The sequence below is a fragment of the Pseudorca crassidens genome, chromosome 19 (assembly GCF_039906515.1).
Source record: "Pseudorca crassidens isolate mPseCra1 chromosome 19, mPseCra1.hap1, whole genome shotgun sequence".
NCBI lineage: Eukaryota > Metazoa > Chordata > Mammalia > Artiodactyla > Delphinidae > Pseudorca > Pseudorca crassidens.
Window position 1 is genome coordinate 3180147 of NC_090314.1, and position 21908 is coordinate 3202054.

Genomic DNA, 21908 nt, shown 5'->3' on the forward strand with positions numbered 1-21908 from the left:
CCTGGGAGGAAGACGCGCGGTGGGGCTCTTGATATAAAGCTGTGGAGCCCACCCAACCCTTACCCCTCCACCCCAGGACCCGCGGAGCCCGCCCAGCCCTAACCCTCCACCCCAGGACCCGCAGAGCCCGCCCAGCCCCAACCCCTCCACCCCAGGACCCGCGGAGCCCGCCCAGCCCCAACCCCTCCACCCCAGGACCCGCGGAGCCCGCCCAGCCCCAACCCCTCCACCCCAGGACCCGCGGAGCCCGCCCAGCCCCAACCCCTCCACCCCAGGACCCGCGGAGCCCGCCCAGCCCCAACCCCTCCACCCCAGGACCCGCGGAGCCCGCCCAGCCCCAACCCCTCCACCCCAGGACCCGCGGAGCCCGCCCAGCCCCAACCCCTCCACCCCAGGACCCGCGGAGCCCGCCCAGCCCCAACCCCTCCACCCCAGGACCCGCGGAGCCCGCCCAGCCCTAACCCTCCACCCCAGGACCCGCACGCTCCGGTCGCAGGCCCTGGTTGAAAGCGTTAAGCTGTCCTGGCAGACAGACTCGTGCCTGCGTCTCAGTGGGCGGCCACGTGCACACAAGGCCCCTGCTCTGTGTCCCGTGGGGCTGGCGGAGCGTCGTTGCGGGGGGTGGTGCCAACAGGCAGGGCAGGCAGATCCGCGTCCAGGAGACGGGTTCGATCCCGTGGGGACGCGTCTCTGGCCTCCGTGTAGTGAGCCTGCCGGCAGGTGGCCAGCTGCTCCTGGGCCTCGGTGCCGGTCCAATCGCCAAGTGGGCGCCCGGCAGGGCCAGCTGGTGAGCCAGGGTCAGGGCCTGACATCGAGCCTGTTGAGACAGCTCCGTCCCCATCTCGATGGCCCCTTTGTTCATGGAGTGGGGCGGGGGTTCTCAGCGAGCCGTCTGCTCCCACAACTGGCCGTTTTGTCCACCTGGCGGTGAGTGTCCTCTGTCGGGCTTCTCCTTGGTGAGCACAGTCTGTGCCCGTTTGGAGAGGTCTGTCCCCAACTGGATCTTCTGTCGCCAGTCCTTAAATCCCGTTGCTTCCAAATCTTTGACCGTCCAGCCGAGCTGAACTTTGAAGACAAAGTTACAGTAAACGATGGTCCTCGGGTCCCTGGTCACAAGGGTACTTGCCGTTGTGCAGCGGGCGTGATTGTGCACGTCCCACTCTTGCTGTACTTTGTGCGCAAGTGTCCGTCGCTGCACACCCAGAGGTGGGCCAAGCGGTCGACAGCACTCACTGTGTTCAGGGCACTCGTGCCACGCGGTCACCGATGTCCGTGGTTAGGTGCTTGGCCCGCGTAGCGGAGGCTCTTTCTGCGGAGGACCAGCGCCCACGGAGGAGGACAGGTTTGACGTGCTTGGAAGGTCTGTGCTGGTGTCCTCTGGTCCCTGCTGGAGGCTTGTGACACGTCCTCATTCGCCGCAGATGTTGAGTTACTAGGTCTCTCGTATCCTCAGGCTCAGTGGTTGTGCAGCATTTTCGAACTCGTTCGGGTCCCTCTTTAACTGGGAGCCACATGCTGCCTGTGTAGACGGATGGAATTAACACACCCAAAATGGTCTGTGCTGCCTCTCAACCCAGCAGGGCTGCTGTTCTCGGGAGGGTGTGGGAGATGCAGTGCCCTGGCTTCTCGCTTCAGAGCACGGAATCCACAGGAATGCCATTGAGTTGGGGACCCCTGAGTTTGGGGCGCATTATTTCTTGTGATGGATTGATTGATTTTAATTTTTTAAAATTATCTTTATTTTTTAACTTTCATTGGAGTACAGTTAATGTACAATGTTGTGTTCGTTTCAGGGGTACAGCAAAGGGGATCAGTTACACACGTGCATGTATCCACTCCTGTTTAGATTCTTTTCCTATCTAGGTCATTACAGAGCACTGAGTAGAGCTCCCTGTGCTCTACAGCAGGTCCTTATTAGTTATGTTTTATATATAGTAGTGTGTATGTGTCAATCCCAGTCTCCCAGTTTATTATCCCCCTCCTTTCCCCCTGGTAACTATAAGTTTGTTTTTACCTCTGTTTTGTAAATAAGTTCATTTGTACCATTTTTACTCTTAATCTTGTGGCTTATTTAGTTCACTGTTATTAAATTGCTCATCAGATCCAGTCAGCGACACGTCACCACCGTGGTGCATGGGAGTGATGTTCTATGCAGCACGCGATGGTCTGCGTGTCTGGACGCAGCAGCAGAAGCAGGGTCGGTGTAGCCCTGAGGCTCCATCGGGAGCAGTACGGTGGGGCTTCTGCTCCGGGGAGGAAGGGGTGGGGGAGGGCAAGCGGGACGGGACCCCAGGGGAGGAAACACTGAGCGACAGGGGCGTCTACTGCCGAGGAAGGGCAGGAAGGCATGCAGCTGCCAGGGAGCAGCCCCTCCCTGAGAGCGTGACCCCACGGGGCCAGGTGAAGCCATTGGGGCCCGGGGGTGATCACAGCAACGACAGAACCCAGCCAGCTCAGCCTGTGACTCGGCCCCTCACTGACGGCCTGGAGGAGGAAGGCCGGCCAATTCCAGGCATAAAAACTTGATATGTCAGTCTCTGCCGTCCCACGCAGGTCTGGCGTTTGGTAAAAAAAAAAAAAAACACAAGACACACAAAACAGCAAGTAGAAACACTCACTGCCAAGAGACAGAGCAATAGAACCGATCTGAATGTCGGAACCGGCAGGCGGAGATTCTGGATAACTAGGGTTAATGTGTCGACGGCTCTCAGGGAAAATGTGTGGAACAGACGGGAGCCTTCAGCGGGATGGGGGTTGTGTGAGGAGGGGCCACGTGGATGGAGGTGCTGGGAGCCAAGATCGTGGTGACAGGAAGGATGGCCCTGACAGGCCCGTCCGTGACCTCACAGCTGAGGGAAGAGGCATTGGGGCCACCCAAACTGGAACAAAGAGAAGAATGGGGGGAAACCGAAAGCACAGGGCACCTGGGATGTGGGGCGGTACCAAACAGTTTGAAGGGATAATGGCCAGTAATTTTATCATGAAAAACATCAAGCTACAGAACCCCAAGCTGGATAAATAACAAAACAGACCTACCCACCACAGGAAACTCCGGGACACGCCACACTGAAACCTTTAAAAAGTAAGATAAAGAAAGATTTGAAGGCACACGTTGCAAAGAAACAAAGGTAGGAATCACAGCAGCTGTCTTGTCAGAAACTGTGGGAGCCGGCGAGAGTAGGGCGATGTCTCTGAGATGCTGGAAAGAAAAAGCTGGCAGCCCAGAGTCTTCCCAGAAAAATCTCTCAGAAATGGAAAGGCTTTGGAAGCAGACAGAATTCATCATCCGCAGGCTCGCACAAGAGGTGCTGAAGGAGGCTCTTCAGACAGAAGTGAGAGATACCAGACAGACCTAGGTGCACACCCAGAAAATGAGGATTGTTAGACGTGAAGGTAGATCTGCAAAGCATTGTGTTTGTTATTTTTAATCATTCTATACGCTACTGAGTTTCTAAAGCAACAACAGTAGCGACGGATCGTGGGCTTCCAGGACAGCAGCACCGAAGACGGGGCAGGAGTGAGGCGATGCTGTTCGCAGACAGCTCTTCAGAAAACCGTAGAGAGACACAAAGAGGCCAGTGTCCAGAGAAACAGTAGATTGTGGTTGCCAGGGGGTGGGAAAGGGGGAGATGCTGGCCAAAGGGCACAGACTGCCACGTGGGGAGCGTATTACAATGTACAGATGCATCACCTGGCAACTCACAAAGTTACGTGTCATTTATGTCTCAGTAAAGCTGGAGGTAAAGGCCCGAGCTGCGGTGCAGCAGGGCGGGGAGGGTGAGCTGTGGTGCCCGGTCTGAGCCGCATCGGCGGAGCCCAGTCCGACCCGCCGCCTCCCCTGGCGCTGGCTGCCTGGGCACAAGCGCGGCAGGGCTGGGTGAGCGCTGAGTCGTCGCCGAGAGCCTCTGCCGTCTGGTCCTTTTCAGAGGAGCTTGCTGAGCCATGGGCAGGGTGCACAGGGCGGATTCGGGGCTGGCGTCGCGGGGGCTGTGGCAGGTGGCAGGAATCAGTGTATTTTGGAAGTAGGACCAGCAGAACACAATGTGGATAAAATGGATGGTATTTAGAGTTTCAGATTTTCTTTGCAGCAGAGGATCCTGGTCTTTAAAAAAAAACAAAACAGGGCTTCCCTGGTGGCGCAGTGGTTGAGAGTCCGCCTGCCGATGCAGGGGACGTGGGTTCGTGCCCCGGTCCGGGAAGATCCCACATGCCGTGGAGCGGCTGGGCCCGTGAGCCATGGCCGCTGGGCCTGCGCGTCTGGAGCCTGTGCTCCACAACAGGAGAGGCCACAACAGTGAGAGGACCGCGTACCGCAAAAAAAAAAAAAAAAAAAACCTGCCACATCAACTTACACTAAAGACCAATTGAAAAACTGACCAAAAAAAAAACCCAGAGGTTATTTTTGTGGAAAGCCATAGTCAGGCACACATTTCCCTGTGTTTTCGGCAGCCTTCACCCCCCCACGGTCCAGAAGCGTCCCCCAGGGCCCCTGGGGCTCAGATGAGCAGAATTTGAAAACAGCTGGAGGAGTCTGCACACGTTTCGGACGAGGCTTTGCATCCCAAGCGCTTCCGTGCAGCTCAGAGATGTGCTGGGACGTCGCCAGGGTCTGGCAGGCAGCTACCCCAGGTACAGGGTCCGTGCTGCCAAGAGATGCTGCCGTGGGCTTGGTGACCGGTGGACACGGCACCAAGATGTCCCCATTGCCGCCTCGGGCCCACTGAACACCGGGTCAGACGCTTGTCTCCGGCGGGTGCTTGTGAGAAGCTAACTTGGCTTCAGACCGCGTTGAAGCGAGACTGGACTTGGGAGGACCTGTGCTCTGGGCTGAATGTGTGCCCCCAGATTCATGGGTTGAGGTCCTAACCCCGAGAACCTTTAAGCATGACCCTATCTGGAGATTTGCAGACATGATCAAGTGAAAATGAGGTCATTAGAGTGACCAGTGTCCTTATAAAAAGGGAAGATTTGGACAGACAGACACGCATCAAGGGAAGACGGCCATCTGCAGCCCTGGGGGCGAGGCCGGGGCAGTTCTCCTGTCACGGCCGCAGCAGGACCAGCCCTGTGACACCTGGATGGGCTCCGGCCTCCAGACGGGGGACAGGAGGTTGCGGTGTTGATGCCGCACAGCGTGTGGGGCTTTGTCCAGCAGCCTGCGAAGGTGACAGGGCCCGCTAGCCAGTGGATGAAGGAAGGATGGAGCCTCAGGCTTCTTGTGTACACCTCCCAGAGTGTGTTGTGTGAACCTTTGGTGGTTCCGGATGAATGATTTGCATAATCTTGTGTTTATCTGTGTAGCTGCTGCTTATAGCAGTTACGTATTTTCAGGCTTAAATGCTCCTAACATATAGGTTTCACTGCAAATACAGGTATAAAATATATGTAGTATCAAAAATTTGTGCATGTGGGACTTCCCTGGCGGTCCAGTGGCCAAGACTGCGCTTCCATTGCAGGGGGTGCGGGTTCGATCCCTGGTCAGGGAGCTAAGATCCCACAAGCCGCGTGGTGTAGCCAAGAAAACAAATTATGAAAGTTCAGATACAGTGTTACTGGTCAGATTCGGAAAAATGTAGCGTGTAGGTCTGGAAGGAAAGGTCGGCTGATGTAAAGAAAAATACTAAACAGTAGCAGGTTGGTGTCCAAATGAGAGCACTCCTGAGGTGATGCAGGGACGTGGTCCTGGGCTCTGAGAGCAGCCTGACGCCTGGGCTCAGCCCGCCTGCCCTCTGTCCGCCCCGCGCCCCGTGACACACGTGGGAGCAGCGCATGCGTGCACACGTGACTGTACATGCGCACGCACAGTCACACTGCTTCACGCCTTTCTGAGGAGACACGGGAGGAAATTGGTTTTCCGAGATCGACGCAGGTGGGCCCAGCCCTGATGGTGGGCCCAGCCCTGATGGTGGGCCCAACCCTGATGGTGGGCCCAGCCCTGATGGTGGGCCCAACCCTGATGGTGGGCCCAGCCCTGATGGTGGGCCCAGCCCTGATGGTGGCCCCAGCCCTGATGGTGGCCCCCCATCAGCCGGCTGCTTTCTCCTCTTAGGCGACAGGGGACAGCAGAGCCTGCTTCTCGGTCCACACACCCGCTCAGATCCTTGGAAAGCAGGCCTGGAGCCCAGGGGCAGCGGGAGAGGTGGGATGGGGCAGTCGCCACGGGGAGACGCGACCCAGACCAGCCGCAGTGAGGAGTGGGCAGTGCGGGAGGTTTTATTTCTGCCAAGGGTCCCCGGGGCTGGGTCCAGCAGGCGTGGGTGCTTTTACTGCAGGTGCGTGTAGGTGCCGGTGACCTACAGTGGAGACCTGGGGTCAATACGGTGGCCCTGGCCCTTCTGCCAGCTGTTCCTCCACTCCCCTCCCCCTTCCCTGTCCTTTCCCCTTGCTCTATTCCTCTCTCCCCAGTCTCCCCCACCGTCATTTCTCTCTCCCATCACCATTCCCCCAGCCCCCCCAGGTTCATGTGGCCAGGCCTCCTTCTTGGGCGGGCGTGCACACGACCTCAATGCCGCAGAGGCCACCGTTCGGGGCGCGCACGCAGGGCTGTCCGGCTGCGCTCTGGCCGTGGCGCGCCCACCTCCCGGCACGCTCAGGCTCCCTGCACTCCGCGAAGCAGAAGCTGCACGTCTCCGTCGGCTCGGGCGTTGCCCCTGCAGCGCTGCCCGCTTCCATCCAGTGATCTGCTGAGGGGGAGAGGGCGTTGGCCTCGGCCTGGACCCCTCCTCCCCCACCCTGCACCCCCAGGGGACCACCTCTGGTGTTAGCCGCCCTGTCCTGGCAAGTGGGGCAAGCCCCAGGGCCCAACACCCACCCTTCCTCAGGGCCCTGTCTCTTCTTGCCTTGATGTTTGACCTGATTTCACCAGGACAGATAGGAAACTGTAGGAACTGGCGCCAGGCTGCTCCCCGGGAGGACCGGCAACCGCTCTCCACTTAGAAACGGGGGCAGAGCCAGGACAGAGGGATGTCCAGGACCCCACTGCGTGCTCACCCTTGGAGGACTTGGCCCGCATCCGACATGGCCCTGGGGGTGGCTGGCAGGAGACCTGGTCCCCCCTCCTCTTCAGGAAACAGGCCACGGCCAGCAGGAAGCAGCAGATGATGGCGCAGAGGCAGAGCCCCAGCGTGCTGTAGACCAGGGCCAGCTGGTCGGCGCTCAGCTTTAGCCCTGGGGGGGCTGCAAGACAGCGGGGGACCCAGAGTCAGGAGGGGCCCCTCCCTGAAGCACCCCCCCCTCCGGCCAGCAGCCCCTCGTCCTCGCTTCCTCCTCGTGAGCCCCAAACAAGCCATGCGGTCACCCCCACGCCCCCTCGGAGGGCCGGGGCACCCCGGAGCTGCACGCCCTTTGTCGTTCTCTCTCGCTGTGGGGTGTAGCTTGGGACAGTACCAGAGGTGGACGGGCGAGCAGGTGGACAGTTGTCCAGGGAGGGTGTTTGACCAGGGAGTACGTGCTTGGAGAGAGACGGTGGTGTTGCTCCTGAGCCTGAGGGGCAGGTGTACACCAGGGGGCGCTGGCCCCGCTTAGGGCCCCGAGCCAAAGCCCTGCCCTCGAAATCTGTCCCGGGCCCTGGGATCGGGCGCCCCCAGCCCGGGAGGAAGGGCTGCTGGCCGCCTGCTGGTCTTGCTGCACGCAACACTTTCTCTAGTGTGTCCCTGACCCTCGCGCTTCTGTGAAGGAGGGGCGCTCGCCCTCTTTACAGGTTGCGGTGTAGTCCACGTGCTGCCAGGCTCACGGCCGTGAAGATGGGGGGGGTGGTTAGTGTGTTCTCAGGCTTGTGCAGCTGCTGCCTGCGCACCTGAGGTGTGTCCGGCACCGCATGACGCCCCCCGTCCGCCCCGGGCCCCGGCCACCACCACGCTGTCTCTGTCGCCTGTCCTGGACACTTCATACCGATGGAACTGTGCAGCACGGGACCTTCACGTCTGGCCTCTCGGCGTGTTTCCAAGGCTCAGGCGTGTGGCACGTGTGTTGGGTCTGAGTAGCGTTCCACTGTGTGGATGCACCACACCTTGTTTGTTTGTCCACGACGAGCAGGCATTTCGGTTGTTTCCACTCTTTGGCGGCTGTGAAGGCTTGCGTGCGGGTTTCCGTGTGCACGTGTGTGTGCCGCTCTCGTGGACGCGTCCCACGAGTGTAGTTGCCGGGTCAGGTGGCGCCTCCTTGCTGAGCTGTTTGAGGATCCTGCAGGCTGTTCCCGCTGTGGCCACACCGCCTTACAGTCTGTATTTCAGATGACAAAACTGAGCCTCAGATCTGGTCACAGTTGCAGAGCTGCACCTGGGGGCAGGTCTGATGGGCTCCACGCCGGGGCTCCAGGCCGGCCGCGCACAGATGGCAAGGTGGACACTGTCCCTCTTCCTTACGCAGCCTCCTTAGGGGCAGAATTTTATGAAGTGACAGCTGGCTGGTGCTACCCTGACGTTCACAGAGCTCTGGGTGGGCTGTTGGCGCCACCCCCGGCCGGCGACGTCCGTGTGTCCCAGCTCCCGGGCCCCCATCTGCTCACCGGCTCCTGTGCGTCCCTGGGATAAAATAAAGCCGTCGGCCTGGCCGGATTAGCGGGGGAGAGGCTGGCAGCCTTCGCGTGGGAGGTGGAATTCCCAGCTACCAGACGCTGCTGAGTGCACAGTGCAGTGCTGGGTGGATTTCAGGTGTTTTCAGCTGAACTCTAACTACCTCGAGGCTGGCTGCTGGCATTTGGAGATGGTCCTCGATTCCTGCCCTTCAAGTCGGGCTGGGCCGGGCCCCCCTGCACCCAGCAGTGCGCAGTACAGGGGACGCAGGGCCTGGCCGGTGCCATGACGAGGCCTGGCAGCCTCTGCTCTGCTCTCCCGGGCGCCCTGAGCCACCACGTGAGGAGGGTGATTTGGGGCTTCCTGAGGGAAACGGAACCAGTTCCTGCCTGGTGACCCGCTCGTAGAGCGTGCTTCGCAGAGGCCCTGGATCTGGAGGAGAGGTGCAGTTAAAACTGCGGAAGATGTCACCTTCCGCCTCTGTCCCAGGCTGGCGACACAGGCACATCTGGGTGGGGTGGTCTCCTCTGAGGGCCACGTGCAACCACCCGCCAACACGGACACGCCCTTTCAGGCTTGCGGACTCACTGCCTTCACTTCTAGGCACGTGGATGCAGGCATTTGCTGGGCTTTGTTTACAGTGAGAGCCGGAGACCAGCTCCCTGGTGGGTCCTGAGATGGGCTGAGCCTCAGGGGCAGGAAGTGAACAGGGAGAGAGAGGTGGGCGCTCGGGATTCTCCCTGGTGTGAAATGTGCTTAGACAAGAGCATGTGGGAACCGACAAACCCAGGCCGCAGCAGGTGTTGCTCCTGGGGAGAGACTTTCCCCAAACCTGGCTTTTTAATACCTTCTTTCTTCCGTCGCGTTCCCCGTGTGTCGTCCGTTCGCGGGAACGGCAAGGAGCATGCTGGCTGCCTCGCTTGTTAAAGCCTAGTCAGAGGCTGGCCGGGTGCGGGGACGGGGTCCCCAGCCACCGCTGTGCTTCCTCTGTTCAGTCAGCAGCTGTTCAGGCGTGCAAGCTCGGTCGCTGACCTCTGTCGGCCCTCAGTGACCTGGCCCCGGAGCGGAGCGACCTCGCCCAGTGCCTCCCTGTCTGCTGACCCCGGTGGGTGCAGGGGCTTCAGTCGGGAATGGATGTGAGCTCTGTCCTTGTCAGAGAGCCAGGCCTGCGGCGCAGTTCTGAGCACCGCCACCAGGGGGCACCGCGGATGGTTTATTTCCAAGCGGGTTTTCCATTAGATTTGTTCCGTGCTTGTACTGTTTTCAGAGTCAATCTCGCCTGGAAACAGGATTTCCCCGACTGCTGCTGCTGGGCTGGAGCTCGGGCTGGCCGGGCGGGCAGTGCTGTGACCTGTCCTGAGGGGCCTTGGTGTAGCCGGAGCAGGGCAGGTTTTGAGCCTGGGCCCTGCGGCCACCCTTGCTCACGGTCAGGCCTGTCTCCTGGTGAAACGGGGTGGACGCTCCGGCCTCCGCGCTGTTGGTAGCAGCTCGACCCAGTGGAACGTTCCGCCAGCATCCCCACGGCCCCAGCCCAGCGAGCAGGCAGGTCAGGGGAGGGGTGAGGTGGGCTCCAGAGGCTTTCTGCCCCCCTCCCCTGGCCTCAGCCCTGGGGATGAAGAGGGGGCCTGGGGCAGCCACCACGGTGACATCTCTTGCAGCCGTCGGGGGCGGATGGGGGGTGGCGTGTGTGGGGAGAAAACACTCCACACCCTGAGATGAAAAGCCAGAGACGAGACCAACCCCCAGGCCGCCGTGCAGGATGTGCTCCCAAGGCGGGCATCGCCCTCCCACAAGGGGTCTGGTAACCTGCACGTGGGACCTTATGACCTGATCTGGGGAAAAAGCCTTTGCAGATGTAATCAAGTTAAGGATTGGGAGCATCAAGGCCCAGGGTCGCTGAGGCCCTGCGAGAGCCCTGTGAGGGGGGTGCCGGGCTGCCTGTCCCCAGTGGGGACAGGGAGATACAGAGTCTGGAGACGTCCCAGGTCACCCATGCTCACGCCACCTGGAGCTCTGAACCCGGGACCCAGGAGGCCCTTGAATAGGACCTGGGGGCCCCGTGGGCTCGGATAAGAAAAGCAAACCTTAATTTTCACTAAAGCTTAGCCTTTGCTCCCACTGTTTGTAGCAGTTGCAGCCCCAGTGGTCCTAGCAGTGGCTGTACCCTGTCCACAGAGAATCCGTGTGTTTCCGCTCCCAGCCCCTCCCAGCACCTGCACATGCTGTGCCCTCTGCCTGGAACACCTTTCTCCACGTCGTCTCTTAGATGTATGCTTTCCTTTTAAATGAGCAGTTACTACGTGCTGATCCTGACACTCAGTGCAGCAACCCCGTGAAGGCAGGTGATCTCAGTCTTACGGAAACACTTAACCTCAGAGAGGTTAAGTGACTTGCTCAAGGTCACACAGTTGGTGGGAGATGGAACCAGGGGTCTGGCCCCCAGTCTGCCTTGAGGGCCTCTCCTCGGGGAAACCTTCTCACCCCATTGCACCCTGGCTGGGGGATGTCGCCACGCACTGAGGTTACTCAGTCATTTGTCTTGTCTCTCCCATCAGACTGTAACTTCCATGGGGTCAGCGACAGGGTCTGCCTGACTCTTGCACCCGTCCCCCCAGGCACAGCTGAGCCCTCCACAGTTACCGTCAAATGAAGGAACGGCCATTCCGAGAGACGTGGAGGGACCAAGGGTGGGGGCTGGCAGGGCGGGGAGTGAGTGGGGGGACAGGTCAGCCCCGCTGCCACGGGCAGTGTTCTGCACGCCCTGCCCTTAACACCCAGGGTGTGGGCCCGGCACTTCTGTTCACAGTCCCCACCAAACCTAGCTCTCGCCCCACCTGCACGCAGGTATCAGGACACAGCGGGACACACGTAAGCCCCAGACCTCCAGAGGGACACGCGGCAGGGGGCAGGTATGGCGAGGCGTCACCCAGCCCTCCGAGGCTCGGGAGGCCGCACCATGGAATGACTGGGACAGCGGTCAGGTCAGACGTGGTCACGCTGACCCCACTGGCTCCTGGAATGTCTGTCCACACTTCCTGGGGGATTCGTACCTGGAGGGTCCACCCCAGGCCCTCTGGGGAGGGGCCTTGGCTGGTGGTCACAGACAGGAAGGGCTAACGGTGTCACACTGGCAAGAGGTCCCCCTAAGTGGGCGACGGCACCACAGAACACTGCTCCGGGGATTGGCTCTTGCAGAGCAGACAAACTTTGGGACCCGCAGGCCGGGCCCGAGTCCCCGCTCAGCTGTGCACTGACTCTCCAGGTTTTGAGACTCAATTTCTCTGTCTGTAAAGGGGAATCTGTGGCATCGGAGGTGGACGGGGTTCTGGGTTTGGCTGGAAGAGTCAAATACGTCACTGCAGGGAAGGCGCAGGGGTCACCAGACCTTGGAGAGCAGCCCCCTTTGTGGTCCCGTTCGTCACCCCCTCCACCCGTATCCACGCCCTCTGTGTGTGGATCTGCATTTCCTCTCACAAGAGGCTGTGCTGGATAAAAACCGGCCACAAACCCCCCACAGCTACAAATCCTTCGCCTCTCCTCCAGCCGAGAGTGGGGTCTGTCTCCCCCACCTTGAATCTGGCTGGCTTTGCATCTGGAGGGATAGGATGCAGCAGATGATGGGTGCCAGCTCTTGGCTGAGAGGTTCAGAGGCCCGTGTGTCACCTCTGATGCTGCTGCCCATCCGCTGGTCCCAGGGGAGGATGAGAGACTCAGGAGCAGAGCCCCTCCAGCTGACTCCAGCCAAGCCCTACGCTATGAGGAATAACACGCCATGGAATCTGGGGGCTGTTTGTTACGTGGCAGCAGCTTACTGACAGGAGAGCAGAGCAGAGTAAGAGACAACAGTCTAACCGAGAAGAACCAGGCTGGGCACTTCGTTATCAGGACACATGAAGCCTGTTCTCATGGAAGTGACGTCATGAGGAAAGTCACAGAAAAGGAGGAAAACCAGCCAGCACCTGGCAGACCAAGAGCACCATAAATATCAAGTGTTTGCGGGTCCACAGCCCCACCCAAGCCCCGTCCTCTCTGACGCCACAGAGCAGAGTAGCTGAGCCAAGAGGTATTTTCTGGGAGGATTAATTAGGTCATTTCCAGTGCTCGGCACTTAGTAAGTGCCTAGTTCAAGGGACCCCTCTCACATATCTAAGGAGGCCCATCTCCACCGTGAGCTTTTTTGATAGTACTTTTCTTTCTCATTCTTGGGAAGTCTCCATTGCCTCTAAATGGAGTGGGGGTCTTGCTCACAGGTTAGCTGTGCTGTCCACTCGCTGCCCTGTGTTCTGAGAATTCATTCAGCCACCATTATGAGACTCCCAACTGTCAGGTCTTTTTTCTTCTTTTGCTTCCTTCTTGCCCACAGACTTCTGTAAACTTTGCTTAATTTTTTTTTTCTATCCTGTGATGATCCCCCCACCCCCCCTGGTTTCTGGCCATTTGCCTGCACTGGACTTCCTGCTTTGCAGCCTCTCCTTATTGAGGCCTGATGCCTGCCTTCCACCCACTCTGACCCTTGGACACCGCGCAGGCCAACCTTAGATGGCTTACCTGGACCCACATCCGAGCCTCTGTGCTCTGGTCCCTGGTACCTCCCTAGGTTGTCTGCCCGGGTCGAGGCCTCTCCGGTCCGCTGTCTCCTGACCTCTGGTGGGAGGTTCACTTGACTCCTGAACTTGTTCTCACAGAAGTGTGTGCATTGCTTGGGGTGACGTCCACAGATGGAGGCACAGCTGATACAGTCCCCCAGGAGCTGGTCATAGTACTTGCCTTGCTCTTTGCGGCAGCTGAGTGACTCTGGGAGACAGAGATGCATGATGCTGCTGGGTGACAGACACAGGCAGAAACTGGGGGTCTGGCCTCAAAGGGTATCAAAGTTAAAAAAAAATCCTAGTGCAGTTCCCCAAAAGCAATTCCAGAGTAATCCAAGTCCTCTTCCAGTATGCAAATGTAAGACTATACGTTGTCCTCTAAGTACTGTTTTAGCTGCATCACACACATTTTGACATGTAGTATTTTTTCTGTACCTAGTTTAGAATGTTCTTATTTTTCACTATTATTTCTCCTTTGACCTATAATTTAAAAGAGTATTTTTTAGTACTAACTGTATAAGGGTTTTCTAGTTATCTTTTAAGTTATTACATTGTCACATAACTTCTTTACTTGGGTTTTTCAAACCTCATAAGGGAGAAACATATTTCATATAAACATAAGGAATGGAGAACAAAGCCAGAATCTGCCTTAGCAAGTTGGGGAAGGGGATTGGAAGGAAGGTGAGAAAGCTCAGATTAATAGTGTTTTTTCTGTCTTAATAATAAATGAGAATTTCGGGAGCTTAACCAGGCATCAGTGCCAAGGGGCAGAAGCCAAGCAAACTGAAGCCCATTCACACTTGCTGGAGAGAGCAGTTTTGAGTGCCACACAGAAACCTATACTTTCACAGGGTAGGTTTCCCTTGTCTCTAAGGTTCATTCATATGAAAATGTGACTCGCATGCAGGTTTTCAGAGCGCATTTTGGAGGCAGCACAAGACAGAGGCCAAGAACCCAGACCTTGAAGCCACGCGGGCTTGGGGAAGCTCTGGTCCGCCGCTTCACGTGGTGGGCTTGGCCCCTCCATTCCTCGGTCTCCTGTTTTCCAGGAGAGGAATGGTTATAACAATGGTGATTTCTTACGGTTGTTACGGGGATTTGAAGTCCCCGGCACAGTGCCTGACACATAATGAATAATGCTCAGGGTTTAAATAGAATATTCACTTGTGCCTCTGCGATGCAAACACGCCAACGCGTACATCCTTCTCAGAGTAGAAGACAAAACCAGGAAGGCCTGCATTTGGGACCTCAGGGGAGACTCGGGTGATCCTGTCAGGACCAGTGACCACCCCTTGCCCTTACTCTGCTGTGGCCCCTGGACCCTCCTGACCCCGACACTCACAAGGTGGAGTTAGCCTGATGGCAGCAGTGTTCCCGGGCTTGCCGTGACCTCCTCTCGTCCTTGGGAACCCCCATGTGGCTGTGCAGGTGACAGAGCTCCTCAGACCACCAGCCCTCACTGCCTGACCTCACAACCTCCCCTCTGGGCCTCGATATTCCCTGTTGTATTTTCCCGCCTCCACGCCTTTGTCCACGCTGGTCCCTCCAGGGGTGCCGTCCCCCCATCTGACTTCTGCATCTGTGGACTCTTAACAATCCATCGCAGGGGGCGCTTCCTACCAGGAAACTTCCTCGCTCCCCAACCCATCAGCCGGACGTGGTCTCTCCCAGCTGTGGCGTTTTACGGTAGTTCACCTTTTTACCATGAAGTGGAGTCATTTCTCCCACTAGATAGTAACCTCCTTGAAGGGTCTGTCAGATTCCTCTTTCCAGGGGTTTGTGGGTCAGCACTGAATGTCCACCTCATTAATGGATATTGGCTCAGAGCCATGGTGTTGCAGACTCAGAAAGTTGTTGTTCAAATCCTAACTCTTCCACTATTGTGCTGTGTGATCTTGGGCAAGTCACTCAGCCTCTCTGAGCCCCACTCAGCCAGTATTTATGAAGCACTTACTATGTGTCAGGCACTGTGCTAGGCTTAAGAAAGGAATTGAGCTCTCAGTCGGGTGGTTGAGACACATGAACACACAGGAAAGAACGTGTGGTATAAGCTGTGATAAGTTCCATCAGGGAAAGAACAAGTTATGAAACAGCAAGCAAAAGACAATTAGAGAAAACTGGATATGGCCTGAGTGCAGATGATATTAAGGAATTATTGCTGGGGGTGATAAAATATTGAGGTTATATTTTAAAGGCCCTTATGTTTTAGGGATTCGTGATCCAGTATTTACACATAAAATAATACGAGTTCTTGGATTGGCTTTAAAATACACAAGTAAAAAAATTGGAGACTGACATTTCTAAAGCTGCTGATGGGTAGACAGGTTTATCATGCTGTCCTCTCTCTCTGTCATAATTTCTATAATAAAAAGTTTCAGAAGAAAGAGCAGAGAATGATGAAGGAGGGCCCACTTTCCATCCGGCAGTCAGAGGGGACCTCTTGATTTGGGGCTGAGACCTGAAGGCCGGGTAGGAGGGAGCCCAGGGGAGAAGGTGGGGAAATGCATCCCTGTGCAAAGGCCCTGAGGCAGGAAGGAACAGAGCATGCTTGGGAAGCTGCAAGGAGGGTAGGAGGGTCGAAAGGTAGAAGGTGCCACACTGTCCGTCTCCGTCCACCCCTCCTCAGGCCCCAAGTGCAGGCCAGGGGGACCTCCGGGGGCAGGAGGGGCATCCAGCCCAGGCTCGGGCCCCAGAACTCACTGCAGAAGGCTGCACAGGTGCGTGGATTCTGATTGCTGCAGATGGTTTTGCAGGAGACACAGGTGTTCAGCAGCGGGTCCCAGTACTGCTCTTCGGGGCAGGGCTGCATGGCCACCCCCAGCCGCAGGTCCTGTGGGGCTGAGAGGCAGGGAACGTGAGGGCAGCTGGCACCACTGGAGGCCGGAGCCCAGGTGGCCTCTCCCGCTCACGTTCCCTAGGGGGAACAGACAGGGTTGGTTTCTGCCCCAGTTATACATGCTGGGCAATCCGGGGCTGACACCCTGAGCCTCAGTTTCCCGTCTGGGGCACGGCAGTTCTGAGGCCCCTCTGGCATCAGTGGAGCCCTGCTCGGCCCTGTTCTCTACCCTCATGAACGTGCACACGCCTCCTGCCACGGGGTCTTTGCACGTGCTGGTCCCTTTGCACCCCATGCTCTTCATGCTTCACGACTGGTCATTTCCTCCTGACCCCTCAGATCTCTGTTGCAACTTCGTTTTTTCAGGGAAGCCTTTCTGACACTCTCCCACCCCGGATTGGGACTTGTTCCTTCTTCTGCACTTGTCACTGTTGTCACTTGACTTTCGTGATGCAGTTATTTGATAGTGTCTCCCCATTAACTGGGAGCATCACGCAGGCATAGATGCTAATTGATTTGTTTGCTGCTGGGTCCTCAGAACCTAGATAGTGCCCAGGACATAGTAGGTGCTCACTAAATGAATGAATTAGAAAAGCAGACCTAGCCAGTGCCTAGCAAACAGCAAGCACTCAATAAATGTCCGTTTCCTTCCCTTGCTCTTTTGCTGAGATGTGAGACACACACAATGACAAATCTCAACAGTACAGCTTGACAAGTCTTTGCACGTGTACACGCCTGTGTCACGACCACCGCGTCAAGGTGGTGAACATTTCTTGCTCCCTGATGACTCCCACGGGCCCCTCCCACCCAACATCCACCCCCAGAGGTGACTTCTGTTCTGAGTTGAACGCCACAGGGCCAGAGGCTGCTGCTACTGCCTGTTCCTGAACTTTCATTGTCTGGATTCTTTGGCTCTGCAAGGTATCTGGGACTCATTCCAGATGGTTGTGTGTTGCTGAGTCTTCTGTAATTTTCTGCCTCATTTCATGGCATTTTCCTCCCCAACAACTTCTTTTAAACATTTTTTGAGGCACTTGTTTATTCTTTAATGGGAGTCCACTGAGGAAAGACCAGCGGCTCCCCCTCGACCTGGCAGCTTAACCACCTGGGTTTATCCTCCTTCCCTCTTGGAACCAAACTGAAAGGGCAGGAAAGGATAGTTGTCCTCGAAGGTGGAATGGAAGAAGTGACTGCAGCAGGGGACAGGCGTCAGCAACGTTTTGGAAGACGGAAGGCAGAGGGCCTGGGGTGACAGGCTTCAGTTGAAGATCTCTCTCGGTTGAAGCTCACGGGGAGGAAGTGGAATTGCGTCACCGAATGCTAGGAACCTCCTGGAACTGGGGCACTAGGACCTCTGGCCGTGGGGGATGGGAGGGCAGAGCAGTGAAATAGGGTTGGATGGAGACTTACGTAAAGAGGGCTTGACCCCAGGCAGGCGACGGCCCCTCATCCACCCGAGCAGGAGGTTGGGGTCTCCTCAGACACAACTGAGGAGGGGTGGCAGTGAGGTCCACTATCCCCCCAGCCATACCTCAGGAGTGCGGTGGCCAGGTTTGTAAAAGATGTGTCCTTCCCCATCCTGCAACTGGCAGGAAGCCAGCAGACTCTGCTCTGGAAAAGCTGACCCAAAGGAAAAGCCCTGGAGGCACTGACTGGGAGATTCTTTCAAGAAAGTGACCATGCTGCTGCCTGACCACTAGAGCAAAGCTTCTGTGTGAAAACGCCGTCCATTTACCCAGAACTTCCAATCAGCCATTAGTGCCTCAGTGTGAATTGTGAACTGCAGCCAAGGGTCACCTGATACTGGAGCACCACCTCTGCATGAAAGAGACCTTGGACGATGCAAGCAGAAGAAATCCACCCAGTGCCAATAGAGACAACGCAGGGAACAGAAGAAAACTACAACATGACGGCAAGACATCCTTAGAAAGAGAAGAGAACTTTTATATCCACGAGAAAGAATGGTGTGCTAATTTATTTTTTTTTTCCGGCTTGTGGGATCTTAGTTCCCCAACCAGGGATCAAACCCGGGCCCTCCGCAGTGGTTGAGAATCTGCCTGCCAATGCAGGGGACACGGGTTCGAGCCCTGGTCTGGGAAGATCCCACATGCCGCGGAGCGACTGGGCCCGTGAGCCACAACTACTGAGCCTGCGCATCTGGAACCTGTGCTCCGCAACAAGAGAGGCCGCGACAGTGAGAGGCCCGCGCACCGCGATGAAGAGTGGCCCCCGCTCACCACAACTGGAGAAAGCCCTCGCACAGAAACGAAGACCCAACACAGCCAAACATAAATAAATAAATAAATAATTTATTTAAAAAAAAAAAAAAAACCCAGGCCCTCAGCAGTGAAAGTGCGGAGTCCCAGTCACTGGACCACCAGGGAATTCTCAGTGATGTGCTACTTTTTAAATTTTTTTTGCGGTACGCGGGCCTCTCACTGCTGTGGCCTCTCCCGTTGTGGAGCACAGGTTCCAGACGCGCAGGCTCAGCGGCCATGGCTGACGGGCCCAGCCGCTCCGCGGCATGTGGGATCTTCCCGGACCGGGGCACGAACCCGCGTCCCCTGCATCGGCAGGCGGACTCCCAACCACTGCGCCACCAGGGAAGCCCAGTGATGTGCTACTTTTAAAGAATTGTATGCATAGAACAAATGAGAATGACTAGAAATTTTAAAATATAGTAGCCAGAATAAAAACATCTGTTGAAGGGTTATAAGATGTAATTGAAGAAATATCCCAGAAAATCGGAAAAGATGTGGAAAATATGGAATTGTATCAGGACGTCTGGAGGTTGACTGATGGGAGTTCCAGAGAAAACAGATTTGAAAGACAGCCTCCAGATTCAAAGAGCCAATCAGGTGTCCTGCACAATAAATTCTCTCACACCACAAGACCCACCATCGTGAAATTCAGGAGCAACAGAGACCTGGAGGAGACTCGAAAGCCTCCTTGAGAACGAGCAGCTCACCTACAGGGAGGGCTGTGTGAGTTAGGAACTCTATGGACATTTCAAATCAAAGCGGGGGCGTGAGCGATGCCAGGGAAGATGGCCAGGAGGAAGCCCCAGCGACCTGCTTCTGCCCTAGCGGCCATCAAGCTGGCAGCCTTGGCCAAAGTAATGATATTGGAGCTCTGGGGTTGTCTGTGGGACAGTTGGGCAAAGAGGCTGGTAGATTTGGGGAGTTTTGGTGCCTTTCAGCCTATCGTGGGGTGGTGGCTGTTCATGTCCCTGGGGCAACTTGCTGGGACCTGGATGGGCAGTAAGGACCTTGTCCTCTGAATGTTGGGATTGTGGGTTCTAATTGCTGGTTGCCGCTTTTGATCACTGAGGAGCCAGCACAGAGGGTGGTGGGCATTGTTTCAACCTCCCTGGTTGAAGTGGCTCCCAGGGGATTGGAAGAGATCTCCTGCCCCCCATTTGGGGAGTCACACATTTAGGAAAGTCTTTGTCAGGTCGCTGGCTGACTGCAGAGACGAAGGACCAGAAACTTTGGTGACCACACACAAGGAATACATACTTTGCAAAAATAGTTTGGAAGAGTCACAAACAGACTCCAGCTCTCAGCAACAAAAACTTCAGCAATCCCTGAGGAGTGAGAGAGTTAAATTTCCAGACTTACCACAATGTAATGCTCAAAATGTTCAGTTCTCAAAAAACTTAACAAAACGTACAGAGAAACAGGAAAATACGGCACATTCACAGAAAAAAAGCCTTTGACAGAAACTATCCCTGAGGAAGCCTAGACATTGGAAGTATCAGTCGAAGATGTTAAGTCAACTGTCTTAAATACGTTCCATGAGCTACAGGAAACCACAGACAAAGAACTAGAGGAGATCAGGAAAATGATGTAAGAACAAAATGAGGATATGAATAAAGAAATAGAGGTTGTAAAAAAGGAACCAAAACTTGGAGGCAATCCAGATACCCTTTAGTAGGTGAACTGATAAATAAACTGTGTCATCCAGACAATGGGACCTCAAACCGTGAAAAGACATGGAGGAATCTTAAATGCATGTGACTGAGAAAAGCCACGCTAAAAGGCTCCACGCTGTATGATCCCAGCTCTGTGACATTCTGGAAACAGAAGAAAGATCAGTGGTTGTCAGGGGTTGAGGGGGAGGGAGAGATAAAGGTGGAGCACAGGGGATTATACAGAGCAGTGAAACTGGATGCAAGTCATGATACATTTGTCAAATCCCATGGAAAGTACAAGACCAAGAGTGAACCCCAGTGTAAACTGTGGAGTTTGGACAATAATGATGTATTAATGTAGTTACTCAATTGTAGTGCATGTGCCACTTTGGTGCAGGATATGGATAGGGAGGCTGTGCATGTTTGGGGACAGGGGGTATATGGGAATTCTCTGTAATTTCCATTCCATTTTTCTGTGAACCTCAAACCACTCTAAATAATCTATTAAAAAATGGAAACAAACTGAAATTCTGGAATTGAGAAGTCCAGTAACTGAAATGAAAAGACTCCCTAGAGGGGTTCAGTAGCAGATCCGAGCAGCCAGAAGGAAAGGACCAGTGAGCCTGGAGATAAGACTATTGAAATTATTTAGGATAGGAATCAGAAATTTAAAAGAATGAGAAAAAATAAACAGAACCTGAGGGACTCGTGGGAGCCCATCAAATGTAACACCGTATGTACATAGGAATTTCAAAGAGAAGAGAGAGAGAAAATATTTGAAGAAATAATGGCTGGAGACTTCCCAAATCTTAGGAAAGACATGAATATACATGTCTGAGAATGTCCATGAATAAGCAGGATAAATTCAAAGACGCCCACATTGAGACACACTGTAATAAAATTGTGGAAACCCAAAGATGAGAGAATTGTGAACGCAGCAACAAAGAAACAATTGTCATATACAGGGGATCCTCATAAAATGAATAGCTGGTTTCTCCTTAGAAATCATGGAGGCTGGAAGTGAGCTGTTACATTTAAAGTCCAAAAAGAAAAAAAAAAAAATCTATCAACCAAGAATTGCGTATCTGGCAAAACTACCTTTCAGGAATGAAGGAGAAGTTAAGACATTTCCAGATAAGCAAAAGCTGAGAGAGTTTGTTACCAGTAGACCTGTCCTACAAGAAATGCTAAAGGGAGTTGTCCTTCATGCGGAAATGAAAGTGCACTAGACAGTAACTTGAAGTCATAAGAAAAAAGAAGGAGCATTGGTAAAGGAAATCTATGACAATATCAATATCAATAGGAAGGGACAGAGATATAGAACAGTGTTTGTACACTACTGAAACTAGGTATTATTGAAACTAAGTTGTTAGAGGTTTAAGACATTAGTTGTAATCCTCAGGGTAATCACTTAAAAAATAACTAAAAACATACAGAAACTGAAAGAAAAAGGGAATAAAAATGGCACAGTACAAGTAATCAACTAAATACAAAAGAAAAGTCAGTAGTGGAGGAACTGAGGGACAGAAAACGTAAGACATATAGAAAACAGAGATAAATGGCAGAAGTAACTCCTTTATCAGTAATCATATTAATGTCAATGGACTAAACTCTGCTATTACAAAAGGCAGAGACTGGGAGATTGGATTAAAAAAACAGTATTCATCTATATCCTGTTCATAAGAGACTTACTTTACATAAAAGGACACGAGCTTGAAAGTAAAACAATGGACAAATATCGTCCATGCAAATAATAACCAAAAGAGAACTGAGGGGGCTATATTATTATAAGACAAAGTAGTTTAATCAAAAGAGGTTACAAGAGACAAAGACAAGATATATTGATTAAAAGTTTGATACAGCAAGAAGATTTAACAGTTATAAGCACATATGTGTGTTACAACAGAGTGCAAACATATGAAACAAAAGTTGACGGAATTGAAGGGAGAAATAGTTCTGTGACAATATTTGGATATTTCGATTCCCCACTTTCAGTAGTGGGTAGGAGAACTGGACAAAAGATCAATGAGGACAAGATGACTTGAGCAACTCTGTAA

General features: G+C 54.7%; 1 protein-coding gene across 1 annotated transcript in view; it reads right to left on the reverse strand.

Moving 5' to 3' along the window:
• Window positions 1–6054: 6054 nt before the first annotated feature.
• The window catches only part of TNFRSF13B (TNF receptor superfamily member 13B), a 29610-nt gene continuing 13756 nt past the window's right edge, over window positions 6055–21908 (reverse strand). The window contains exons 2-5 of the mRNA XM_067717380.1: window positions 15803–15940; window positions 13062–13307; window positions 6991–7176; window positions 6055–6680 (exon numbers count right to left, since the gene is read on the reverse strand). Coding sequence (XP_067573481.1) covers window positions 6460–6680; window positions 6991–7176; window positions 13062–13307; window positions 15803–15940 — 791 coding nt within the window. The 3' untranslated portion in view covers window positions 6055–6459. The remainder of the gene's footprint in view (window positions 6681–6990; window positions 7177–13061; window positions 13308–15802; window positions 15941–21908) is intronic.